Raw genomic sequence first — 9245 nt, forward strand, 5'->3', positions numbered from 1 at the left:
AAAGGTGATCTCCCCGATTTCAGTTCGATAACTTTCGAATTGAGAAATCGCAGGCTTCTCCCTTCTGCTTGGCAAACTGTCGCGCTGCCTGTATTGTGTGTATATGTATGTTTGTTGTACATGGTGTTCTATCATTGTTGTTTCCCTTTGATTTCTAGAACTCGCGATTGAAACCAACAAACAACAAACAACAACCCTAACCCGGAGGTACTCGACACAACACCACCACTACTACCACCACCACCACCCTTTCACGAATATTAAAGGAGGGAGGTCACACAAAACCACAGCTACACGCGCGCTCGCACACCCCCCCACGAAACAAAGTTACCAAAACAAGTCTCCCTCTCTAACATCCACGGAGAAAATAAAAAGGATAGATGCTGGCAGAAACACACTCGGTTTTCAAGACCGAACATCACGCCGCTCGCACGACCGGCCCTGGCGCCACCAACATTCTCGACACCCCGAAACTCCGGGCTGCGTGCGAGAACTGCCGCCAGTCCAAGGTGAAATGCAACCTGTCCGTGTCGGGGGGCAAGGAGGCCCCCTCCTCGTCGCCCTCGTCCTCGTCGGCGTGCATCCGGTGTCTGCGACATGGGTTGACATGTCGGTATCGCGTTGCCAATCGGTCTGGGAAGCCCAAGGGGAGTAAGAATCGGGCTACGTTACGGAAATTGGGGCAGTTGCAGCTTCAGCAGCAGCAACAGCAACAGCAACAGAATCAGCATCCGGAGGAACGGAAGCCGATGATTTCAAGAGGAGATGGTGGTCCCGGTGGGGGTGGGAATCTCCATGGCGGGTGGAATTATATTGAGCCGTTTGTGTCGAGTCAGCCACCTTCGGTGGTTGATGGGATCTTGGAGGAGCCGGTGAGTCTTTGCCCCCTTTACCTCTTTACTAGGTGTGTGCTTTTGGATGTGAAAGCTAATGAGGTTCTTCTCGATTGCTATGTAAAGAGTCCCCAGGATACCAGCCAACCCAGCCATTCTAACAGTCCTGATAGTCAGGGAATTAGCATGACGGACGTCTCCTCGTTACTGGACGAGTCGTGCGCTGCAGCGCAGCATCTCAGGTATCATCCTCATCCTCATCCGTCTTGCATGGGGGGTCCGCCGCCGGGGGGATACGTGCCACCACCACCACCGCCGCCACCACCACCTCCGCCGCAGCTGTCCATCTTCGACCAAACGACGACGACGACCACCACCGCTACGTCGTCCATGTCGCCAATCTTCCTGCAGAAGGAGTTCATCACCAAGGGGATCACCAGCTGTCCACTGGCGGTGCATATGCAACCGACGTGCGACTGCGGCGACGCGCTGGTGTTCCACATGAACCGCCTGCGGTCCGTGACGACGATGGTGCATCACCCGCGGTTTGATCTGCTTTTGCAAGCCATCGCGACCGCGCTGGTGACGTGCCGCATCTTTCTGCAGTGTCCTGGCTGTCCCAAAGACGGCACGCATCTGCTGTATGCCGCCTCGATCGTGGACTTTACCGTGCAGCTGTTTGATTTCGCCATTCCCTACGAGCTGTCCCTGACGGGAACCACCACCACCACCGCAGCAGCAGCTGCTGCTGCTGCATCGACCACCACGTCCACGTCACCAGCAAACGACCCAGGGGTGCTAGTGGGCTACGGGGAGTACGAGATCGCGCTGGACGAGACGCGCCGCATTCGGCGGTTTCTGCTGCGCGGCCGGCTGCTGCAGTGTCGGGAGGTGGTGAGCCTACTGCAGGAGACGACGGAGGTGAGTCGGCAGGAGCTTTTCATCCGCGGTGGTGGTGGTGGTGGCAGCGGCAGCCCTGGGGCGACGGCGACGGCGGCGGCGGATCTGACGGCGGCGTTCGAGAACGGGGATTTGATCCTGCAGATCCTGGCGGGACACGATGCGACGGTGGAGGCGTTTCTGCAAGCGATGGCGGGGGGTGGCTGTATGTGTTGTTGTGGGTGCTGTGAGAGGCACCATCGGACGTAGTCGGTGAAGTTAGTGATACCCCATCCTTCTCGAGTTGTGGTGTAGTACAATTGAAAGTGGTTTTTGAGGGGGTATAATCCAATTGTTCTTTTGGTCAGCAAGTCAACACGAGCGACGAACGGACCGAAGGGAGTCGGGAGAGAAGGGCATCATGAGTACTACAGTTGAACACGAGGGAGGAGGATACTACCTGGGATTGTAACAAAGTAAGCAATGTGTGACCCTGATGAACTTTCAGCCCAGGTCACTTTCTCAGCCTAGTGTAAGTCTAAGCCCCAGCCTATGTCATAGTTGTGTAGATATTCCCATCACGCTTTGCAGCAATAGCAACGTAAGGTTTTCTCAATTGCATCGCATGCTTCCGAAAGAACGGCTCTCGGCTAGAGTGGGTATGGACCGAGGCCGAGGCATCTCCATTCCCCGCATAAACCACAAACCACAAACCATAAACCACCACCCAACAACTATACCTCCTATCCGCATACAACAACCCTACATTCAACATCCACCCAAACTCAACCTCACACCCCCCCCCCCCCAAACCAGCAGAATGAACCGGCTTACCCAGCTATCCACCCAGCTAACCTACCCCCAGGGCCTCCTGGCCAACCAAATCGCGCTCATCACGGGCGCCGCGCAGGGCATCGGCGCCGAAACCGCCCGGCTGTTCGCGAGGGAGGGGGCGCGCGTGGTCATTGCCGATGTGGATGGTGGTTAGTTTTCTGCCTTGCTTGTGTTGCTGTTGCACTGCTTTACGCGCTGCTGTCTTGCGCTGCTGTCTTGCGCTGCTGCCTTGCGCTGCTGCCTTGCGCTGCTGCCTTGCGCTGCTTTACGCGCTGCTTTACTTGGAGCACTTGGATTACTTGGGGCAGTGTCAGGGTTAGAGATATCGGCTTGCCTTGGCTTGCCCTACCTCTACTTGCACTGAGATAATGCCACGCCTGCCCTACCTCCACTTAACTGAGATAATGCCATGCCCTACCTACCCTTACCCTTTACCCTCCCAAGCAAAGCAAAGCCCAGCCCAGCAAAGCCCAGCAAAGCACAGCACAGCACCACCCAAAGACACTAACCCCCGCAACAGAAAAATCCCACGCCCTCGCCCGCGACCTCAACACCCAGCACGGCCCCGCCACAGCAATCGCCCTCCCCGGCGACCTCACCGACGAAAGCTACATCGACTCCCTCATCCAGCAGACGGCCGAGTTCGGCAACGGCAAGATCCACATCCTCGTCAACAACGCGGGGTTTACCTGGGACGGGGTGATTCACAAGGTAGGCCTTGCCCGTACCCTCCCCCTCACCCTTACCCTTACCCGCCCCTTCACTCTTACTGCTGCCCCTGTCCTCGTCCTCGTCCTTATTCGAAAAGATGAGATTGGCCACTAACCGAAAGGGAACTTATGGCAAGATGACAACCGCCCAATTCACGACCATGCTCGCCATCCACGCGACCGCGCCCTTCCAGCTCGTGCGCGCCGCCGCCCCGTTCTTCCGGCTCCAGGACGGCGAACCCCGGTGTGTCGTGAATATCAGTTCCACGAGTGGGGTGCATGGGAATGCGTATGCCCCCCTTGCCCTAGCCTGCTAGCCTGCCCTACCCAACCCAACCAAAATCCACCCTTGCCCTAGCCTACCCTACCCCCTAATCCCCAAGCCTCCCCCAAGACCCCCACCCCCACAACAACCAAAACTAACACCAACCAGAGGCCAAGCAAACTACAGCACAGCCAAAGCGGCCATAACGGGACTGACCAAGACGATCGCCAAAGAATGGGGGCCGGGGTTCGGGGTGCGCGCCAACACGGTGGCGTTCGGGCACGTGCGGACGCGCCTCACCGGGCCCAAGGAGGACGGGGCGGTCATGGTCACGGCGGGCGGGGAGCGGGTCGCATTGGGGATCCCGGGGCGTCAGTTGCTTGTCCGGCGGGGAGGGGGGTCATCCTTTTCTTCGGAGGATGGTGGGGATGGGAAAGCTTCAGCTTCAGCTTCAGGTAAGGGGCGGGCCGCCAGACAGTATCCCGATATTCCGCTCGGCAGGCCGGCGAGCGCGGAGGAGGCGGCGCGGGTGGTGTTGGCGGTGGCGAGTCCGTTGTTTGCTTATGTGACTGGGGAGACGGTTAGGGTTACGGGGGGGAGGAATATGTAGATGTAGGTTTTGGTTTTTTCTTTGGGTCTTGGTTTTGGGTGGTTTTGGGGGGGGGGGACCGCAAGGCTTTTGTATCTGTAGTGTGGGATGGGGTCGATCTATAGTTTGTAACTTAGATGCTAGTACATACATGCATAGTGTGCAGTGGCAAGCTGAGTATGTGCAGTGTCTCTGCCTTAGTTTGGGGTTCATATGGTGGACAAGAACACTGATTATAGTGGAGTAAGAGCTGTGTCTACTAACTACTATGGAGCCATGTATCTGCCAAGCTGCCATGCTGCCATGTCAAATGTACTTCTGCTGAGCGGATTCCAGGAGTCTCCCGTCTACCTATAGCACTATGCTGAGTCTATATACAAAACATGTAGTGCGATTCAGAAGTCGCATTCAATACACTAATGTACATATAGGCAACCATCTGAGTTGCACTTGCCTAACATCACGCATGACCTCAGCAGTAACACAAGCCAGCAGCATCTACCTAACAACTCAAGTTGCAACAGTGAAATAAAAGTACAAGTATGTCCATCATAATGTTGTCAATGTGTGAATATTGTCAAGAAGTTTAAGGCAACTAGTAAAACGTTGCCATAATCGAAAGAATCAAAGGTTGCCATAAGTTGCCACTTGCCAGTCCGAACCAAGCATCAAACCACACTGTGTAATTATGTATAAGATCAAAGGGCAACTCCAATATATCCGGGGTATTTTCTTTTCTTTCAATGCCGTCGCCCAATTCAACGCCAACAAGTGTATCCCCGAGTCAACCCGAGCAAAATTCCACCCAAGTGTAACCATTATTAAACAATCCACGGCCGCCTATCCTCAAGAACAAGGCTGTAGCTGCAGCTGCAACTGCAATAAAAGGCAATTTATGCCAAAACAAATAGGGTATAATAAATCCAATCCGGAAGGAGGCGTATGTCCAAAGAATGTAGTGTCGAAAAGTGAAATCTCCTGGCTGTCCTGTGGAAAAATACAGTCGAACAGTGACCCAGTAGAGACGGATGTCAAATGCCGTTAATCGTGACCTGCGTAAAGTGCTTTTGTTTTTGTTTTTGTATGATTCAATAAACAGGAATCAAACTGAAAGGAATGACGTGTCCCTCAGGCGCCTGGATCGGGTCCGTAGGGTAGAAGTCCTTGCAGTCCTCAGTCTCGAATCCCACAGAAGACATCGACGAGACACTGTCCATGTCGGGATAGCCTTCAGTGTAGGATGAAGCACTGGAGACCACTGAGTTCGAGAAGTCGGAGTACTGAGAGGATCCAGAGGAAACGGAAGATTGCGTGTTGAACGTGTCCACGGGCCCGGGCACGGGGTTGAGATAGTCAACGGGTCCGCTGGACCAGGGGATAACAGGGTTCATGGTGAACCGCGGGCAATCCATGATCACCTGGCGGAGCTCCGGGATGGTAATCCGCTTGGAAGGGTCGCACTCAAAGATACGGCTTAGGATACAAATCATTTCATCGGACAGGGGCAGGATGGACTTGAGAAAGTACGGATCCTTGAGATATGCGCGGAACGTCGAGTCCTCAATCGAGGCCCGTTTCCACGGGTTGCGGCCGGTCGTCAGGTTTACCAGAATGACCCCGAGACTCCACACATCGTTGGGCGCTGATTCGTAGCACGTCACCGATCGCGAACTTGGTTGCTGGCATTCTATGGTCAAGTCAGCTGTTGTCCATGGCAATACTTGGCCTGTTCTACCCGACCATCAAACCAAAGAACACATACCTGGAGACATGTAGAAGGTTGACCCGCAACCAAAGTCGGAAGTCAGGTAGTCGGTGGTCGCCAGACCGAAGTCCGCCAGCTTGACCGTCAGGCCCTGGTCTGTCACCAGGATGTTCTCCGGCTTCAGGTCCCTGTGGTAGATTCCAATCGAGTGGCAGAAGTGGACGGCATCCAGGATTTGCAGGAACACGCGCTTGACCAGCAGGTCGTTGCCCACAAAGTTGCCCTTCTCGGTAATGCTGGAGAACAGGTCACCCTCGGGGCAGAACTCGATGACCACGTAGGTGCAGTCCACCGAGTCCATGATGCGCACCAGGGAGACCACGTTGGGGTGCTGGCTGGCCATATGGTGGAGCTTGATCTCCCGCTGCTGGAACTTGAGCTGACGAGCATCCAGTCCGGACTTGTTGAGGGCCTTGACAGCATACAGGACATTGGTATGGATGTCGACGGCCGTGTAGACCACACCATAGGCGCCTACACCCAGGATGCTGGTGAGCTCCAGCCGGTTGGCCAGGAGCAGTCCCAAGCGGTCTTCCGGAGCATAGCAGCGCGCGGGCGGAGTGGGGGGCGGAGTGGGCAGCATGGGGGGATACATGCCGTAGACGGGGGAAGGGGGAAGCATGAGCATGAGGACGGGAGGTTTTGAAGAGACTGGTGTTAGACACACACGAGTCTCTGTCAAAGTAAAGTGAAGGGCGAAGGAGGCAGAGACACAGTAAGGGATCGTTGATATAAATCCTGGGGTCCAAAATCCGGGTGGCGGGACGGTGGTCAAGTCAAAGTCAAGGTATCCAAGGTCCAGAGGAACGGGGAAAGAGAGAGTAGTCGCCTTTCTGTCCAGTTGAGATAACTTCAGGGAGCCATTGAAGGAATGGAATCTGGAAGTCGATCAAATAGGCTGGGCAATCAAGGTCCTAGGGGTGAATGTCCAATGGATGGTGTGTCGAGATGCGAGTGGAATATTAATCTCCTTGTCCTTTGTGTTTTGTTTTTTTTTTGCCTCTCTATTAGTGGGGGGAGGCGTGAGAAACCAGTGGCAATCCGAGCGGAAGTGTTGTTGTACAGCCAGGGATGCGCGATCCAGAAGATTGAAGATGGTAGATCCGATGGGGGCCCGATGGACGGACTGTTAATAATGGGCGAGTAAGGCGAGTAAGGCGAGTGAAGAGTAGTGGGTGGGAGGGATGTATGTGTGTTGTGTTATGCGCAAGGGAAAGGGGGTGGAGAGGGGGAGGGGGGAGGATAAGGTGCACCAACTATATAAGTATAGAAGGAAAGAAAGAAACAAGAAGCTGATACACCGATCGAAAGGGGGAGGGACAGAGACTAAAACAGAACGCGGAACCAGACACAGACAGAGAGGCGGGGAGAGGGAGAGGGAGAGAGAGAGAGAGAGAGAGAGAGAGAGAGTTGGAAGAGGGGGGAACGGGCGAGGGAAAAGGAGAGAGAGGAAGGGAGGGAGGGAGAGGAACGGGAAAATCAATACGGGGAAGGTAGAATAGAGTAGGGTATGTAGAGGTCAAGGAGGTAAAAATAAGTAGTCCAGCAGTAAAAATAAATACTAGGAATTACTATGCGTAGGACTAAATGGGCGGGATGACAAGGAGGTGGTGAATTTAATTCCACGCAGTTTAGACTCGTGGCCAGAGCCACCGCAGCGGTTCCCAGGCGAATCACACGGAATTGCAGACCTTCCCTAAGAACCCCACACTCCACTCGACTAACAATGTATGATGCTTAGACTGGATGGAGAGTGGATCAGACTGGAGGGGGACTGGATGGGGACTGACTGGATGGGGGTCCGAGGGAGGCGAACAATAATACTGAAGAAGGTATGAAAGAGCTGAGCCTGGGCGGATCCATGATTTTCCCATTCCACCCTTCCCTCTTTCTGGTCGCTCCTACGTAAGAGGTAGATAGTAGATAGAATGCTTTGCCATAGTCAGACAAGTGGACGGCAAGGGAGTGAGTGTCTTGTTTGAGGGTGTGTGCAGCTGTGCAGACTGCGGACAGAGCCGGAAGGGAGGGAAGGAAACCTTGGGAAGCAAAGGAAGAAAGAGGAAGAGGAAGAGAAGGTCAGCAGACAAAACAATAGCAAAGGGAACCACAACAAAGAATCAACCACCACTACGGAGTAGAAGTATGTGTATATCTTTTTACAGCCACTCACCTGCATCTACAATCACCACTCTACAGTAGCCATTAGTTAGCTTGAAGATGATGATAAACAACAATAACAATCACAACATCATCAATAACCCACAACATCATTAGCATCAGCACCAGCACCAGCACCAGCACCAGCACCAGCATCATCATCAAAACATCACATCTCACATCTTCAACATCAGAGGCGGTGTAGGTGTGACAGGTCTTGTTCTTTTGGACCACCAGATTTATTAATTCTTCCCAAACAATAATTACAAAAATAAAGGGCTCCACTCACATCATGCACAATCCACAATTCCCACACCACAAATCCACTTCCCAGCCTGGCCCGGGCGGAATCGATGGGAAAGGTTTCGACAGGCTCGCCTCCCTCCCCCCCCTTCCTGTGGGATCCATTGGCTGCACGCGGGATGCAACTGGGAATGAGAATGAGTCTGGGATGAATAAATCCGTCGCCTCTTAAGTGTCTGTCTGTCTCATTGGCACTCGAAACTGCCACACACACCACCACCACCACCACCACCACCACCACCACTACCACTACCAGTTCCTCCCCGGGATTGCTGGATTGGAACGGGGCGGCAATTCTCCATATGGCCTGCGACGGTTCGAGCAACAGACCAAGATCCTGACCCTGGTTCCAGCCTCCCCCCGAGCGAGAAACCTAGTAAGTAGCAACTAGACTAGCGACCTAGCACAAAGGATCTCTCACTTCTCATCTCTGCCTCTTCCCACTCGTCACTTTGTCACTCGTTGTTTTCCTTCCTTCTCTCGTGCGCCCCGTTGGCTTGAGTTCGAGTGGTCAGAATGAGGCTGGAGGGATTTTATGAGCAGGAAGAAGCAAACAAAGCAACCTTTACTATCTACCTCATTCCGGCTCATCCATTTCCCTAAAAATGAGGGAAAGCCCCACCAGGCGTCCTCCCGAGTGCTGGTCCATTGTTTCGTGTGCTTGACAGGGCACGCACGACCGATCTGGGGGCGGAGGGTTAGATGGATGGGAGTGACAGTTTGTTGTTGTGGTCGGGACAGTAGAACTTAGACTGGAAACTGTGACTTTGGTGTATAGACTCGGTTAGTCGACTCAATGAATGGAGGTAGGGTAAAGTCTGTAGTGCCAGCTCATCCTCTCCTCTACATTATTACTCTCCCCTCCTTCCAGCCAGGCAGGTGGGTATGGTTACTCAGTTGAGACGGGTAT

General features: G+C 53.9%; 3 protein-coding genes across 3 annotated transcripts; 2 read left to right on the forward strand and 1 right to left on the reverse strand.

Moving 5' to 3' along the window:
• Window positions 1-380: 380 nt before the first annotated feature.
• On the forward strand, window positions 381-4131 carry BO95DRAFT_409088 (NAD(P)-binding protein; the record flags this gene model as incomplete). The annotated part of the gene is made up of 7 exons (XM_025584131.1): window positions 381-768; window positions 928-1028; window positions 1173-1849; window positions 2532-2695; window positions 3067-3257; window positions 3394-3545; window positions 3690-4131. The coding sequence occupies 7 exons, from the start codon at window positions 381-383 to the stop codon at window positions 4129-4131; spliced, it is 2115 nt and encodes a 704-aa protein (XP_025444595.1).
• Window positions 4132-5198: 1067 nt separating this feature from the next.
• BO95DRAFT_357745 (serine/threonine-protein kinase) lies at window positions 5199-6458 on the reverse strand (the record flags this gene model as incomplete). Its single annotated transcript, XM_025582369.1, has 2 exons — window positions 5199-5797; window positions 5873-6458. 2 exons carry the CDS (start codon window positions 6456-6458, stop codon window positions 5199-5201), a joined length of 1185 nt encoding a protein of 394 aa, XP_025444596.1.
• Window positions 6459-6625: 167 nt separating this feature from the next.
• BO95DRAFT_67620 (uncharacterized protein) lies at window positions 6626-7597 on the forward strand. The gene is made up of 2 exons (XM_025592128.1): window positions 6626-6981; window positions 7133-7597. The coding sequence occupies exons 1-2, from the start codon at window positions 6747-6749 to the stop codon at window positions 7375-7377; spliced, it is 480 nt and encodes a 159-aa protein (XP_025444597.1). The 5' UTR covers window positions 6626-6746; the 3' UTR covers window positions 7378-7597.
• Window positions 7598-9245: the final 1648 nt, after the last annotated feature.

This window comes from Aspergillus brunneoviolaceus (genome assembly GCF_003184695.1).
Source record: "Aspergillus brunneoviolaceus CBS 621.78 unplaced genomic scaffold BO95scaffold_17, whole genome shotgun sequence".
In the NCBI taxonomy this organism is placed as follows: Eukaryota; Fungi; Ascomycota; class Eurotiomycetes; order Eurotiales; family Aspergillaceae; genus Aspergillus; species Aspergillus brunneoviolaceus.

What these genes read in the sequence shown, in the direction of transcription:
- BO95DRAFT_67620 (XM_025592128.1), top strand. Translation starts at nt 6,747, where the DNA reads ATGGAATCTGGAAGTCGATCAAATAGGCTGGGCAATCAAGGTCCTAGG. An exon ending in GATTGAAGATGGTAGATCCG is followed by an intron (nt 6,982 to 7,132) that starts ATGGGGGCCCGA and finishes AGGTGCACCAAC; the next exon opens with TATATAAGTATAGAAGGAAA.